The sequence below is a fragment of the Cuculus canorus genome, chromosome 2 (assembly GCF_017976375.1).
Source record: "Cuculus canorus isolate bCucCan1 chromosome 2, bCucCan1.pri, whole genome shotgun sequence".
NCBI lineage: Eukaryota > Metazoa > Chordata > Aves > Cuculiformes > Cuculidae > Cuculus > Cuculus canorus.
Genome location: NC_071402.1, coordinates 43,598,194 through 43,616,160, shown reverse-complemented (window position 1 = coordinate 43,616,160; position 17,967 = coordinate 43,598,194). Strand labels below are relative to the sequence as shown.

The 17,967-nt window shown below is 34.6% G+C and overlaps 1 protein-coding gene across 6 annotated transcripts in view; it reads left to right on the top strand.

Moving 5' to 3' along the window:
• SNTG1 (syntrophin gamma 1) overlaps positions 1 to 17,967 on the top strand; it is a 332,986-nt gene that overhangs the window by 284,085 nt on the left and 30,934 nt on the right. For all 6 annotated transcript variants that reach the window (XM_054060096.1, XM_054060099.1, XM_054060101.1 and 3 more), the window contains 2 exons: positions 1,506 to 1,577; positions 15,550 to 15,702. In XM_054060096.1, the coding sequence (XP_053916071.1) occupies positions 1,506 to 1,577; positions 15,550 to 15,702 (225 nt within the window). The remainder of the gene's footprint in view (positions 1 to 1,505; positions 1,578 to 15,549; positions 15,703 to 17,967) is intronic.

The following is a 17,967-nucleotide window of genomic DNA, read 5'->3' as shown; positions in this document are numbered from 1 at the left end:
CCAGTATTTTTTTTACTTTCCCAGTATATATCAAATGATTTGTTGACTCTCAGTATTTAGTCTCTCCCTCATTAAAATGTGGTTTAATACACATATGTCAATAAGATAGTGAAAACTGAATTTGAGAATGACTGCAAGTAAGTAGAATTCTAATAGAAAAGGGACGATGACACTGTATTTCTGAACTTTTGATTCCTCACTGTGATTTCTGCAAAGGATTTTCAATTACAATAGTGTCTTTACCTAAAAATTAGTTAGCGGTGGAATTTACTTATGCAATCCCAAAATCATTTGGATCAAGAAAGTTTTATACTAAGGCAAAGTTTTATTCCTGTAGTACTTCTTAGCCATGTTGTGTCTATTCACGATTGTTTTTTCTTTAGATAAAAAATAAATTGGTCTCATGTAATAGTTTCTTCATATGACAGAGATAACATTTTGTAATACATTTTTCAAAGAATTTTATCTTCTTAAGTATTGAAAACCAAATAAACTTCTGTCTTCATCAACCTCTTAATCTTGACTAACAACTGTAATGATACAATCATCTTCCTCTGGAGCTGGGCCACTGTTGACTTCTTTTTACCATTGAGATTTTTTCTTTTTTCGTATATAGCCTCAATTTTTAATCCATCTTGTGTGTTCTTCTGTCTTTTGAGACCGCGAATAATTCTATTCTTTCCTTTCTCACAATTTCCTTGGAAAGTTATTTATAGATTGCTATGATACCAACATGACTCTTCCCTTACTGAATATATTCATATAGCTCTCTCTGTCTTATTTAACTCTCGAAACATTTACCCTTACATGACTTTATTGAACTCTGTTATCTATGGGTTTGGGGTTTTTTGTGTAAAATAGTTGCTAGAATTAATACTGTTAAAAGCAATTGTCACATCCTGAGACTAAGAGAATAAATAGACTATTCTTAAAATATTGTTTTGTGAGAATTTAGGATTAGATTAATCTTGGTAAGAAAAAAAATGTATATTTAACTCTGTTGTTTCTTGTTAGTTTTTTTCCCCTGGATTTCGAGGCATGTGGGTATGTGTTTATGACATTACGAGGTTGGAGAACTTGGTTTTATGAATTTGCAAACAATGTAGGTGACTGGGAGCAAATTGTGGCATTCAGTTATGAGAAGGAAGATGGTGAGAAACATGCCTTCTTATAGGCAAGGCTCAGTGAGAGGAGTTCAAGAACTGTGTCCTCTCAGCATCTTGATGTGACCCCAAAGTAGGCAGGAGGCTCCCAGTAGAAGCCTCATCACTCAGCATAGAGCAGCCTGTATGCAAAGCAGACAGTTGGGATGTCTCCAAAGTACTGCGTGGATGGAACAGTCTGGTCCCTGGTAGTTTTTGCTCTGAGGCAGTGCTTGGTCATCCTGGATACAAACAGTAGAAAGTTTTAGGGATAGTTTATTTTTTTTTCTAAATAAACTTAATTATTGAAAGAAACAAAAATAACTTAATTTTCTTCCTGTTTTTGTTGTTTTTTTTCCAAAGGTCACTACCTGGGATTGGACACGAGCTGAGAAAACATTTTCTGTTTATGAGATAATGTGTAAAATTCTCAAGGTATGATGAGAAACAATAACATGAATTACCACATTGTCAGACCAGTTGACAAGCCAGGCACTGCAACTGGAAACCACTTACCCCCAAAAGATCAATTTTTTCCTTTTGAAGTCAATATCAAAAGTCCTGGTGTCAGTAGATACAGATCAAAACTCTAGAAGGAATATTTTCAAAAAGCAAGGTAAAATTACAAATAAACTGATTTTGATTAGGAAAATAGTTATTGCTCCATGCAGTACAGATTTTATAGCTTTACTTTAATGACAAATTTAACCAGTATAACATTTCTTTTTCCAACCAAGGAGCTAAAGAAATAGCAATCAATACAGTTGGTTTTAAATACATTGATGCAACTAACAGTGACTGCAATGTGAGATTTCACTCAGACTGAGAGCAGAGTCCTTAAAACAGGCAATATCATTCTGAAAAATTTTGTCTTTTTTTCCCAGTTTCTTCTAATTGCCTTAACTATAATAAATGGTAAGAGGTGATGAAATATGTTTAGAAAGTTAAAGCTGTGATTAGCAAATTGCATAGGGTCATTGTTACACACTGTATTTAATTTTTAATTCTGAATTTGTATGTGATTTTCTCTGTGTTTTGAAAAGAGTGAAAAACAGTTCTCCATATGCTCAGCATTTCTCAGTTGAAAACATGCAAAGAGGAAAAAGAGATGAAAAAGAAATGAAAAAAAAGTCTCTTTCCGTTCATCTGAATTGATTTCCTCTGTATATTGGGTTTGGGGGTTTTAGGTCAAAATTATGCAAATGGTAATTTGGTCTATTCTGAAGTTTAATCTAGGTGGAGATAGACTAGTATCAAAAAGAAGTAAGAAAAATCAAATTTTAAAAGAGTATTTACCATTAGGAAGACCTTGTACTCATGTACATGGCACATTTCCTATTTTTTATATGTGATATAGGTGCACTTTCCTTTAGGAAGCAGATTACAGATGGAACAGCTTGATAAAATTCAGAACTGTTTTACATCAGAGACTTCAAAAGTTAGCAACAAAAATATTTATTGAGGAAAAAAACCCTCTCTCTGCTAGCAATCTAGAACAGAATAGTGAAAGGAGTTCTTCTATTGCTACTTTGCTGTGAGATCTGGAGTCTTCAGCAAGGAGTAGAACATTCCAAACGGAACATGTCCCATTGCTGTGTTATGGCCTTTATCTGCCAAGTGTGTGCAAATATTAACTCTTTAGAAGTAGTCGTGTAGTGAGAGAGTTAAAAAAAAAAAGTTAGTTAATCTGCTCTGCGAAGACATTGCATTGAGGCTGTAATATGAACAATGCTCTTAAAGCACAACCAGTCTTTGACAGATGAAAAATATCACGTGTGACATGCGTTTTAATTTTTTTCTGGTAACCTCTGATTAAAGGTCACGAAGACAAACAGAAGGCTGGACCACATCTCATATGAGGACAGACTGAGAGAGTTGGGCTTATTCAGCCTGGAGAAGATAAGGCTCCAGGGAGACCTTATAGCAGCCTTCCAGTACTTAAAGGGGCAGAGGCTTTTTAACAGGGAGTGTAGTGATAGAATGAAGAGTAATGGTTTTAAGCTGAAAGAGGGGAGATTTTGTTTAGATACTAGGAAGACATTTTTTCCTGTGAGGGTGGTGAGGCACTGGCACAGGTTGCCCAGAGAAGTCATGGATGCCCCGTCCATGAAGGTGTTCCAGACCAGGCTGGATGAGGCTTTGAGCAACCTGCCCTAGTGGAAGGTGTCCCTGGCCATGACAGGAAGTCAGAACTAGATGATCTCTAAGATCTTTTCCAACCCAAACCATTCTATCATTCTGTGATTCTATGATTTTATTTCACTGGTTGAATAGACATATACAGCACCTATGTCATATATGTCTCAGTAATTTAAAAGTTCTTATTTTCCTTTCTTCTGCCATTTTTCTTTGTTGATACCCTTCTCGTTCACTTATTTTTCATAATTTTTCTTTCCTCCCCTTCTCCTTTTCTTCCTGTTCTTGTACACCAATGTAGGGATATTTTCCCTCTTTTCAGCCGTATAGCAGCAGTTAGGTACAGCCAAGGAGTCAGACCAAAATCCTTTCCTGGAACTATTATGTGGTAGCAGAGAAAGAGTACAAAGATGCATTTTTTCTTATCATCCTGTTCACCAAACTGTCTGGGAAGAGGTTCAGATCCTCCATTTGCTGTCCATAGTAATTCACCTGTAGAGAGGCAGTTAGAGTTTAAGTGATATAGGAAAATCATTTGTGTTTATCATATTGTACATATTCAGTTATTCCTTTATTGCCTGTAAACATGGTCAAGCTTATAAAGTGCTGAAATATTTCAAATAGGTTGTTTAGCTAACTAAAACCTGAAAATAATAAAAAATAGAAGTAGAAAAATCATTGCAATGAAATTGCAGCTTCTGACATCGGAGTATTAATCTTCACCATAGTCTAGTTCTCGTCAGCAGGTACTATCGAGCTTAGCCATGGTGTTATTAAATATAAAAGCAAGTAAAACCAAGAAAAACAGCTTCCCATTACTACTACTACATTGAACCTCTATAGAGACTCAAGGCTTTGTTCAGTTTTTATGCCAGTGTCATAAATGTCTCCATTTTAGCAGTGTATGTTTCTAGACAGATTTGTACAAGTCCTATGGATATTACTGAAGCAGAAGAAACTAAAGTTACTCTGTTGCTTTGTGATCACTTTCAAACTTCTTCTGTTCTGTAGTACCTCACATGCTGCTTTCATTGTAAATTTGTTTTCCTTGGAGAATGAGTTCAATGGGAAAAGGGCAGGCTAACAGGGTTTGAAGCAATCATATTCTCAGAGATTGATAGATATCATGATAGCTCAGGAAACTTAATGAAAAAATGAAGAAAAAGAACCTGGTCTCTACTGCTACAGAGTGTTCCCTCTCCTGCATTTCCTGTTTTTCCATGGCAGAGGCTGAGTTAATGTCATTCTTTTCAGGAAATTCAAGAAGATGGAATTATTTTCTGTTTCTGTTTCAGAAGAGACATTCACGTGTCATTGTGCAGAGATGCAGGAAGATAGTAATGGCTATTTGCAGGAGAATATCGTCACTCAGTATCTCTTAAGTGTGTTTAGTTCCATGTTCTTATCTAAAGTCAAACTGCTCAATATATACATTTACCTGATGTAGATATCATAGTACATTTCCAGACAATGAGACACCATCATCTATATTCTTGATTTATTTTAGAATGACCACTGCAGTGGATTTTGAGCCAGATGGACCATCCAGCACTCTCCCAAACAATTTGTCGTGTAACTTGAGAGTTATCATAGTTGAAGGAGCATTTCAAATGAGCATGTGAACACACCATTTTAGGAGAATAAAGAGTTTCATAGTAAGGATGTGGTCTGGTTCTTGTCAGTTGTCTATAGTGTCAACAAAAGTCTCTCACATGCTAAATTTATTAGTAAGTGTACTGCTTCTTATTTGCTTTAAGTGAAAGGATCTGCAAGTTGTCTGTGTGAACTTTGATGTGAATTTGCCCAGGATTTAGAAGTAGTGCTTTAGAACTAATGTTTTCCAAGCATATTTCCATCTGTACGGATCAGGCTGCTGGGTATCCTGAGGAGGAGCAGAACATATGTCATATTCCTTCAGAACTGAGTGTGCTGGTCAGGACTGCCACAACACCTCTGTAGACCCAGAAAGAATGTGGGTCTTGGGTCATTTCTCCTTTGTGAAAGTGAATTACTACATGTTATGACGACACTTACTAATCAGAAGGTGTCTGCATTACATGAATTGTTTAGATTGGAAAGAGGTGTTTCAAAAACTTTTTCCATATTTAGATTTATAATCATTAGAAACTAGGATGCAACTTTCACCCAAGCATGCTGCTATTCTTTCTGCTGTATGTTGGCAACTTCAGTCCCTCATTCAGGACAGGACTTAGTACTAAGTAAAACTGAAATAATTTTTTCTCCCTCTTTCACTCCTTAATTCTGAATAGAATGCCTATGAACTTTACAAGAGCAATTTTGGTTAGACTTAGAACCATAGAATCATAGAATAGTTAGGGTAGGAAGGGACCTTAAAGATCATCTAGTTCCAACCCCCCTGCCATGGGCAGGGACACCTCCCACTGGATCAGGCTGCCCAAGGCCCCATCCAACCTGGTCTTGAACACCTCCAGGGACGGAGCATCTACAACTTCCCTTGGCAACCCTTAAGTTTGTCTTTTTCCTCAAGTTTGTCTTTTTAAATTGAATTGTAGTTTTCCTCAGTTAGAGAGATTTCTTCAAGTTCCTCTTCATGTCAGAAGCACTACGGTGGAGAATATGAACTGCCAGATCCTACTGAATTTTTGTGCTTTAATATGAGAGAATACTTCCCCTTCTGATGATGGTAAAAATATTAAAATGATAAATAAATATTAATGAATACACTCATCAGAGAACTTCACTGATGTAATGATCAGAAAAGGATTATAGTTCAAACACGTCATATAAAACTCAGAGCTCAGCTGTCACCATGGCCAATGTTTTCTTTATAGTTCCCTGCATGTGAATTGTGCTTTCTCTGTTAGCATCCATTCCAAAGGCTCCGATTCTTCTCATAAACCACATCGGAATCTGGGATGCCATTTTCAATTTTTAGGGTTCACTCAGCATCAAAGCACCAAAAAGGCAGGATTGTTTGCACCTTAATCAGATATGTCAAAGACTTTTATGTGATTTTTAGCTAGGGGATTCATATTTATAATAGTCCTCTCATAAATTACTACTTTTTTAGTACTGTATTTTTTTTTCTTTTACTTTTTTTACCCATTAGATTACAAGGAAAAGAAAGGGGAGGTGGGGGGCTTGCCCTGGCCTTTAAAATTTGAAGCAGATTTTAAAAAACTCTCTTTTGACTGTATGAAAACCAGTCTAATTAGCATAAAGTCAGCAAACGAGTACTGATCCCCTAATGCAATATTTATAATTTTAGATAGCAAAAATGTTAAAAAACCTGCCAAACCATGACATTCATGTTCATACACTACCACAACAATTGTGAATTATAAAATACAGTTCTGTAGAAAGTTTTCAAAATACCATGTCAGTATGAAACTCTTCATTGTCAAAATTTTTTGGGTTGAAATAATAATTTTTGATATGCAAAGTAGGTAAAGCAGGCTGAGTGCAAAAATCACATTTTGGTTATATTGGGTTAAATTATTCATTGTGAAATAATGGCAAACAGCAGTGGGCTATGTTTGATGGAAAAGGAACATGTATGGCAGCGCAAATAACTGAAGACCTGGGTGAGTAAATGCATAAATTGATAAGCATAGGAAATAATTTAGTAAAAATGCAATAGGTCTGTTGATTATGGCGTGGGAGTACCTTAACAGAGAGAAAATACAAGGCACTGAACTCTCTAAAGAAAAACAGAAAGAGCAAGTAGAAATTAAAGCTTGGCAGTTTCATATTGGGAAGATATTATAAACTGTACAGGTGCTAACAATTAATCAGTGGAAGAAACTGATAAGAGAATTTGATAGCTTATAAACCACTTTCTTTTTTGTACCACCAGTTTTATTCAAATCACTACTACAAGCACAGCGACATTAACATGTGGATGAAAATCGGTCATCCATATTGAGCAATTTGTCAGGCAAGATAATTTAATGATACCACCTCTGACATTAAAATGTATCTAAGAGTCGTTTTCAACAGAATTAGTTGTAGAACTTGCTGTGACCAATTAACAAAAAAATAAATAAAGTTTTCATTTATTCTGGAAGAAGATTGTTTCATCCTGCCTTCTGTTCTGAGGGGTAAAGCCCCATTAACAGCTAATGAATTCCAGTGTTAGGATTAATCAAATCTTCAGTACTTCAGAAAAACAGGTAATTATATCACTGGCTTCAGAAAGGGGCAGCTGGCCTTGTCCTCTTCAGTACTTTGAAGCTGGTTGAACTATATATGGGTTTTTGGTCCTTCCAGTGTTTTTTATATGCCATTTTAACATCTGTATTTAGAGCATGTGTGCATGTGCAAGTACGTATGTTTTAACAAGAGTGAAGTATCGTTGGTAAATTGGTAAATAATTTCAATAATTAAGCAACTTTTTCCACACGGGGATAAAGAAAAGGTTATTTATTTTTTCAGATAAATCATGAAGGATAGTATCAAAATTGCACTTCTCTACCAGCAAATTTGCCTTGATTGCTTGAGTTACTGATATTCTTCAGCTTCACCCAAACATCTCCTTCTAATTGTGAGAACATGTTTTCTGTAGTTCAGTCACCTGCTTTCTGTCTTCAGTCAGTCATGCAAAACCATTTGGAGATTTACAATAAAAAGCACACTTTATTCAGCATAAAACAGGAAACATGTTCAGGTGTCAGTCTATGCAGCAATATGTCAGGATGGTGAATCATTGATGTTTACAGCTAGTATCATTCATGTCAGTGCAGCTATAATTTCCTACTATATTAATCAAGGCAAACTTGGTGTCTCAGAAGAATTGCGTCTCCTTCCTTATTTATCTGTTAGTGTCCGTAAAATCTTCAAACATAGTTATGTTAATTTTCCCACTTAAATTCCCTGTAATCTTTTTTTTTCCATTTCTAATAAATCATACATGGGAAAAGGATCATATAAAACACGCGGGAAACTACTGAATATTTTATACATTCAGATAAATTTTACAATTAATGCCAATAGACACATAAACATATAAAATGAAAGTACAGAATGTATTTTGAAGTCTGTCATGGATATAGTTTGCTCGGCTGAGACTTGCATCCTGATGTAATTCCACTGAAGCACTTCACACATACTCAAAACTACTTAGGAGGCATAAGTAATGAATGCCTTTTAAGAACAAATTAATGCTGCATCAAGGGAAAATTAGAATTTAAGCCAGGGTTTAGCCAGGTACCAGCTCTTTGGAAAAGTGCTACACTATTGAGTGTTTTAGTTCTTAACAGTCTTTGGTTTGCTTCCTGTTCTAAATTAAATAATAGTTAATGTTTGCAAAGAAAAGAGGATCTATTCCCACTCTAACTAGAATTACATTTGTCTTATAAGATAAGAAAAATAGTAAAAGTCACAAATTATCTCCATGTCCACTGGCATTAAGACCATCATTAAGCTGGCTTCCATTATACAATAAAGAAAAACTTCTGAGATGGTAGTATTGTTTAGTAATGAATGAAGAGTTCCTGACAAGGTCATTGAGGTTGCATCATTGGATTCCTATAAGCATAAACTGATATGTAGCTGCTTCTGCCTTGCATAGAGATATGTCATAGATGACCACACTTCTGGCCTGGTCATCTATATTTTCCATAATTTTTATATGTGATGTTAGTTCATTTCTCTTCAACATGTACATAGTAATACAATCCCTTATCTGTGGTGTGTTAATTTGGATAAATTTAATGGGCACTGTGTGTTAAAGATCTTGATGTTCCTCTAACTATACAGCATCACGTAAGAGTCCTTTCTGAAAGCAAAGAGGCAACATTATTAAGATGTTCAAGATTTATCCAAAGTTTTAGAAGGTTTCTTTTTATTGACCTAGTCTAATCAAAGCATTTCTCAAGGCTGGAGTGACACGATTGGAGAGATGCATTATTTCTATATTTTATCCACTAATATGATCTCGTACAGCATTATTGGTAGATTTTTGGTAGATTTCTTTTCTTGTCTTCCTATATACTATGAATGAAATCTTCAAAATGGGGAACAGCCAAATTTTGCCCAGAACATCTAAATTTGTCAGTAGCTCTTATCTTGTTGGGTTTTTTTTTTACTTCAAGAGTAGCAAAACTTTCCTCCCGTCCCTGAAGTAGTTATTGCCATTCCAAAGAACGGAACCCGTGGAACAATCGAAAAAAAGTGATTTCAGCGAGTCATTTTGCATATGTGTATATTTCATGCAGACAAACTAATTCCATTCTTTTTCCTAATTTATGTCTTAGAACTGATTCAGCTGTTCTAACTATAATCTGAAAATAAAATATATCCTCAGAGAGGGAACTAACTTCGAAAAAAACCCATATACAATTATTTAAATTTGAGAAAGCTGTAAATGTGGTCTCAAAATGTGAAATCAGGATCACTCTCTAGCTTTACTATTTATTGTCATTATATTTACTATTCTGGGATCTGTTCATAAAATTCCAGAAAATAACACCTTAAAGTTTGGAGACGTAAAAAAACATTAATAAGTCTCCAAAGAGGAAATTGGTAAATTTTTTAACCCAGGTTTGTGATTACATTAGTCTCTGATTTCTCTTTAGCGGAAAATAACCACCAATGCTTCTCTCGAAAGTATTAGAATTTATTTTTTTTTCTGCAAAAAATTAATCTGTTTTATGAAAATTATGAAGATTTTCCTCGTAAGGCATTAAAATAAACACATTTCTGAGTGGAGGTCATTAAGAAACAGGAACAATTATGGCACCGGCTCAGGGGAAACTTGTATTCTGACTCTTTCTCTGATTCATGTGAGAGTCTTAGAGATGGCATCATCTTTTCATCAGGCAGAACAGGAAATTAATTTTTCCATTGAGGCAGAATAAGAGAGTAATTTGAACTTACTGCTGTACCTAATAGGTTACAAGGAATGAAGGTTTCTGTTTCTCTCAAGCAATCAGGCAGACTTTTCTAATGGAAATTTAATTGAAATGAAAATTTATCCTGTAATTATCATTATTTTCCCCTTCACAAAACATATTTTCATTAAATTTGAACATTGAAAAGTATTCTGTCTGGTTTTAGTTTAGCTGTAATTCTGTGTTTATTTGTAATTTTGTGTTTATTTAAATGCTTTTATAAGCACACACAATTTCAACATCTTTTTTACATTTTTTGACATTAAAATTCAGAAGGGCTCAGATAAGATGAGATATGTACAAACATATGCATGTCTGTATGAGTTGTTTTTTTCTTTATTACTTGATTAATGAGGATTTGTTGGAGAAGTGGTATCTTTTTTTTCCACTGTGGAGTCAATGGGTTCCCTGCTGCCTGTAACTGCTACTAGAACTGTCTCCATAGCAACTAATGGTGATGCTCAAGAGAAGTGTTACCAAAGTTTCAGGTAAAGAAGTAGATCATTAGAAACCCTTAGAAGGAAGGATATATGTTTATATAGATGGAGCTGACAAGTGAAAGGAGCCTTAAAAGAATAAAATAACAAGGGCAATGATGCCAACAGGTGTAAAGGCATGATGTGATTAGTTTTTATAGTTGCCTTGGAGTTATTGCACTCTTGAATTGATGGGAGAATGCTTTTTATCTTCAGAGAATTTAGGTGCTAGGTTTGTATCTTGGTTATGATGGGACAGCTTTCTTTTTGCAGGACTGTCTAAACAGGTCCTAAAAGAAAACAGACTGTTTGTTTTTTCTTTTCTCATCTGTGCAATAAGAATTATTATTATTAATATCACAAACATGAATATTTACCTCATTTTAACAGATGAAATAAAATTGTCTCAGAAGTCAAGGTCTGTTTTTTTGTATTTAGGTATATAACTCTGATTTTTTGAATGAGGTTTATAACCTCATTATAAATAATGAGGTTATAAACCTCAGGTATATAACTCTGAGGTTTTGAATGTCTGACATGAATTGTTGTTCATGTCAAGAACTGATTGCCAGTGTCACTAATATTTACAGTTCCATCAGCAAATTACTCTTTATCTTACATATAACTTAGCAAGTAAACCAGACTTGCAGACAGTTTCTGAGCACTGAGTAAAAAAATATGCCATCATGAAACTAGTAGACCAAGCTTTGTTTTCTACTGCACAGACCTTCGTAGAGCAGAGCAACTAAACTGTCACTGACTATAGTAAAAGTTGAGTTTCTTGTATGTTAGCAGATTTAAATAATAACCAAAATATGAATATCTGATGCATTCATCAAAGATAAAATGAAAAGACACAAGTAATGGAAAAAGAGCACTTCTACTTCTGGAGAGAACAGTCTTTCAAAACATAAAAGATTACCTCTGCAGAAGGGAATGAGATGTAACTATTCAATAATAAAGAAGCATTCTGCCTAAATTTGAAAAGACCTGCCTAATGAGCCATGCTTGGTTGCCTTAGACAAATTTATTACTCTCACTTAACATGGACATCATTACTAATTAGTCAAGCGGGTGTCATACCATCCTGCAGAGATACTGGACTACCCTGAAGCTGGATATAAGCCAAGGACTTTCCTCGCAGCACATCCTTCAGCAGGACTCCTTTCCTTCCTGTAGGAATGAGCATAGTGCGGCAAGTTTTGTGACTTTCTCTTTGGAGGATCTGTATTAATTCACATTTAGAACATCAGAGGCAAATGGTATAGCTAATCATTAACACTATGAAAGAGTTCTTTAAAAATCAATGTGAAATTAGCTCTTGACCGTCATTGCCTAGTAAGTGATTATAATAATTAAGCAAATTCTTAAATGTGTACAATGACATTTTATGTTAGCTGAAATAACCATTTCATGAAAAATAATGAGGATTCTTGCTTAATGTAGACCTGGTTTTGAAGCTCCTGACAAGTTTACCTTAAATTTGCAGAGACTTGGACAATTCTCAGTCGTATTCATAAGACAAATGCTTGCTTTGAATTCCTACTTTTATAAGAACTTTCAGTCAGCTATCTTTTAACCTTGTCTATGTATTGTTTCCAACAATTATGGATTGCACCAATGGAAAAATGATTAGATACAGGTATCATTTTTAGATGCCTGAGCACATACGGAAAACTAAAGAAAAAGGAACAGCAGCAGTATTAAAGGGAGCCTTGCATCAAATTAGTTTTACAAGCAGAATGAAATACCACTTAGAAGGAAATTAATACCTTGTATGTATGTCAACAATTCTTTTGAAGATAAAGTAAAACCTTTAAATGTATTTTACTTGAACTTTTCTTACCATAGACTTAATCATAGACATGGATATCAAAATCACAAGTACGTACAGACCATCAAATTAGAACAAGTGAAAAAAATAAAATCATTATTCTGCACAAAATCATCATTTATAAGAACTTCGCCAAATTTAGATTTTTTAAAAAATATTTTTCTGGTATGAAGACATTTGGTTTGAATTTTATTTTTCATCCTGTTTTTATTACTTTGCTTTACTCTGTTCTGTTAACGAATACAAGGTTATTTGTAACAACATGATGTAGGAGTTGAAATATTCTAAAATACTTATGTGTAAATCACAGGAGGAAGTGCTTTTATTGATTAGATCTTTTCTAAATAAAAGTATGGTTTTGCTTTAATGTAAAAATATCAAAGGCATAGTTTAATATTGTAGATTCCATTTAGCTCTTCCTTGTTTTTTCATCCTCAAGGGCTGAGGTATTGCTTAGTAAAATCTAGCACAATTATTGCTAACAATGCTGGTAATAAAATACACAAGCTTTTATTTAATCACTTCAAAAGACTATTCTGGGATTTCTGTATTTTTCAAACACATTTTAATAGAGATCAATCTGAGTAAAAGTTTTCATACTTTCATTTTTCAAAACGAACACAAGAATTCAACACTTTTTTCATAGCCAGTCTATTCTTCTCAACAAGAAAATGCCTGTAGGAATGGGAGAGTCTAGCAACAAAATTTCAGTCATCAAAACTTTACTGGGCGCAGATAAACAGAGTTATATATTCTGTAATGAAACATTGCACTAAACTTCCTCTCATTTAAAAACAGTGACTATTTCAATTTTCTTTTAGTGACAGCGATTCCTGTGAGCCAATATGGTGCCATAGTCTTGTTTAAAATAAGGTTTAAGAGGCTTGTGCACAATTATGTTATCAATAATTATTTTTTCTCTACTGAATGTTGACAAGAATAGGTAAAAATAAGTTCAAAATATTTTTAGTTACTTCTGAGGTTTTAGCTATGAAGAACTTCCTTAGGAAACATATGTACCTTACACATGAGTTATTTCAGAGTCCATGCCAAGTAGGTTCATTTGGTAGGGACCAATGGAGCCGTTCAATCAGGTGTATTGCTGACAGCATGAAGAATTTAAGATCCTACTTAAGGCCTGTTAGACAAGAAGGGCTGCTGTACTTTACAAAGTAGCTTTTGTTTCCGAAAGGACTGAGGTTTGGCCAGTGCTTTAGTTCATCCAGTTCCAATTGATGGGGGTTGCATTGTCAGGTGCTAGATGATATGTTTTATGTTGATACATGTATTCACAAGATTAAATATTTGTCACAGTGCCGCTGCTCTGTGTGCTTTGAGGCTGAGCATGCAATAAAACTCAGGTGTCACTAACAACAACCTACAAACTATGACCTCCTTATTGAAAGCTGGTCAAAACATGCTGTGAACAGACTTGACATTTTAGTTTTAGCAGAAGGGTCTGATCGGGAAGAAAAATAAAAAGAGGCAGAAGTATTTGCCTAGGACATAGGCCGTTATAGCAACATCCAGCTAGTTCAACTACACAACCCTTGAAAAACACGGAAAAAAAAATATCTGTAAGAATATTTTTTTTTTGTGAAGCTGTTTTTAAGACCTAATAGCCTGTGTTCCTTCTGATTTTTCCATCCATGACTTAATGCTATCGAACCACTAATCTTAGGACTTTGATGAAAGTAAGGAAAGACATCGTTCCACGGTGACTGGTCATTTTAAAATTTAATCAGCACAGTTGTATCATGCTGATTGCAAAGAGAGGGTGTGTTGTCTTGCTGATTATTCTGTAAACTGTAAAGCAGTTTTGAACCAGGAGCGTTCAGGAATGAGTGCTATACTGTCTTTCTTGAGTGGGTTTGTCACATGTCTTCTGAATGAAAAGAGGAAAATAGCACTCACTCTACCATTGCCTGCTTACCTGCTTGAGAGTAATAGTTTCATACATATTCCTATTTCATATAATTCTGTTCCTGGTCAGGTTTAGGTTCTGATTCTCTTCCCCAGAACAATGTAAGGTGCTCTTCCAGCTTGTATCAGCCAGTTATGGTCTCCTTGGGCTGTTCAGGTTGTGCATAATCAGAGGACAATGCTGTCCTGTGAGTCTCCTTTACTGATCTCAGCTGTGCCCTCTGCTATGGGTGGCATTGTAGAAATTGGATCCAAGCTACATATCCCCCAATTTCCAGATGTATTTACAAGGACAGCTGGTAAGCTTGTGGTTTATGACAGCTGCTTTGCTGTAGTTGGGACAAAACTAATTAACACTGTTTCTGCAACTATATTTTTCACTAGAATGTATTGCATGCTGGAATTTTAGCATATAATAAAAAAAAAACCAAAATTGAAAAGCTTTTCAGTGATGGATTTCCTGATTAACCCGGTTATTCTTTGATTTAGTGCCATTTACCAATGCTAGCAATCATTAAATATTATATATTTCTGCAGCCTGTGCGGTGGTGTGTTGAAAATAAAGCCAAAAGTATCTCCAAGTCCAAAGCCAGCAACCTAGCCACTGGCAACCACTATAGTCTCTACTCGCAGTATGCGACTGCAGGCAAATTTTATTCTATATTTTGTAAGCCAACAGGAATGTGAACTTGTTTTGTCTAGTGACTGTAGGGAAAACAAGACAGATGGACTTTTCATACTGCTTAAATAAATCTCTTGCTTCCTTTGGCCAGCCTTCCAGACCAGGGTGAGTGAGTTAAATAGGTCAGAGAAGCTGATATTTGTGCTCTTCTCGTGTGAATAGAAAGTGGACACCTTTTGTCAAATTGATCTAATTTAAAAGTGTAAATAATGTTTTTGAGAAGTGATTTGTTAAAATATCTTAACCTATGCCAGATGTGCTGTGTTGTTCTGTAACTTTTTGAATATGTGTACATTGTTTAAAATTCATTGAAATATCAGTGTTGGGACCAAAACTAGTTTTCAGTCCCTCAGCTCTCAGTAGTTACTACAATGTTATGTCATTAAAGATGCCATTTGGAAATGCTAGGTTTGAGGCATAGATGTTTACAATTTAAAATATTAATTGATGTATGCCAGATTATATAACTTCAGGTTTTCATCAGGACAGTGATTTACTGGACCGGCGGAAACATTGCTTCAGTGTCCAGTCTGAATCTGGAGAAGATCTTTACTTTTCCGTGGAACTAGAATCTGACCTAACGCTATGGGAAAAAGCCTTCCAAACAGCAACTTTTTTAGAAGTTGAACGGATACAGGTGAGAACAACTGCCTTGATGATTGCCTTGATGATTTGGTTCATTAACAAATCAAGTCTAACTGAAATAATGATGCAATTTAGGAAATTCTCTGACCTCCTGCAGCTTTCAAGCTACTATTTTATGTATGTAATTGCAAGAAAAACCCTTTTGGTGTTCCCAAACAGCTTGCAATCTACAAGCTTTGAGTTATTATGACTAGGTTATATATATTTGTTAACTAAATTTCATAGACAGAAACAGAAAAACAATCAGGAACAAAGCCGGCTGTTTAGACAGTCTTACATACTACTTTATTTGTTACTGTGAAACATAAGAGAACCTTGCAGGAATTAGATTGCCCTTGTAATAATCAGGAATGAAAATATATTGAGTGAGAGAACTTACTGGATGCAAGCAATAAGAAAGTTGTACCTCAGAACATCATTCTTTATTCACATATTTCTTGTTTCTTGTGTATTTGCTTAATTGCCAGATGACAGAGCAGAGATAGATTGCATTCAGGTACAGATTACTAGTAGATTTTTGTAGCAAAATTACATATCATTCTTGTTATATTTATAGAGAACTCTATTTTTCTCACATGGCCAAAGGAAAAAAAAAACTTTTAGATTTAAAATAAGAGAGGAGAAAAGGTCCACCATAATTCGGCTAATTTTAGTTGTTACATTGATGGTCTAATTATAACAAATACTTATGGCTTTATTAAACGTTGCCATGAGTTATTCTATATGTAAACCTACTAAAGTCATAATGGCGTAGTAGCCTGTGCAAGTATTGTCTAATGGTTAATTTCCCCACACTCATTATCTGCATCCTCCTGGGAATGCAAGCATTGATGATATTTTATTTAAACAAATTGATAGTTAATTATATGCTATCCTTCTTCTCATCTGTAAACCAATATATTCACATGGATTGAATTAGTATACACTTACTACAATTAATTCCTCATAAGCTACAGTACTGTCACTTTTAATGCATGCTACCTCTGTAGGAGGAGTCCAAGAATGTTCAATTTTTATCTTTAAGTTCATGCACTCTGCTGCCTTTTACACTTATGATTTCACCTTTTTTTCCTTTATTTTCTTGCCTTTCTTTCTGTATCTCACTTTGAGGAAAAAAACCTATAATATTAATTTTTTATATGACTGGTCATGGTCTTCTCATTTTTCTTTCAGCAACCTGTTACTACTTTCATCAATCCATTTGCAGATTTAGTTAAAATCTGATTTGACTAAATAGCGATAGAATTTCTCTCAACAAGTTCTTTCATTGCTGTATGTGAAAAAATGATGACAGGTTCAGAATTGAGGTATCATCAAGTGTACATTTTTACTAAAACTATGTTTTATGCAATCATATTCATATGAATATTTATATTTCATGTGAATGATAATCCAGCTGTGTGCAGGTTGGTTTTACTATGAAATCATATAATTTTGAAAATAAAACTTCAGTTTAAAACTGCCATTTAAAATTATTCAAATGTGTTCTGTACTATTCCGTAATCATACAAATAATAACAAAATTCTCAAGTAGTATAAATAGGCATTAACCTCCACTGGAGGTTAATCAGGGTCCTATTCTTACATAAATCTGAAGAATACATCTCAAATGAAAATATTTTAAAAATGCCTCCCTATAAATATGCAGGAAATTCTATTTAAGCCTAATTCATACCTTCTGCCAGATGTATATGTAAAAGAAAAGTTAGGCAGGGAGAGGCGGTTCAGGAAATAAATCTGCTCAAGGAGAGATAAAGAAGATGAACAGGCTAACTTATAATACTTTGGCAATACTGTGTGATATGATATTGTAATGGGGCCATTGTGGTGTGTTACAGTCACTCTTTAGTTAGTTTTATTTAGAGTTGTAAGAGATGCTAATCCATTTTTATAATTACCGGTTGAAAGCAAAAAAAAAGTTGAAATGGAGATCCTTTTTCCTTATTCTGTCACAGCATTGTTATATGAAGAATCTGAGAGTGCTGTAACTTCCATAATGATGTGCAATTCTGTATGATTGTCAGGTTCCTTTCATGTTCCTGCTACTTTATACCAAAATTTTCAGCACTTCCATCATGATTTTTTTTTTTATTTTTGCTGTCTTTCTTGTTTGTATTGTAGTTGCTTATTCCCTAATGTAAGTATGATTCTGTAAGCTGCTTTTTTGGAAACAGTGCTTTAAAGTTTGTCTCCACTGAAACTGAATCTGACTTTGAAAGTGTGAATTAAGCCTTGGACATATAGTCTGTTTTCGCTT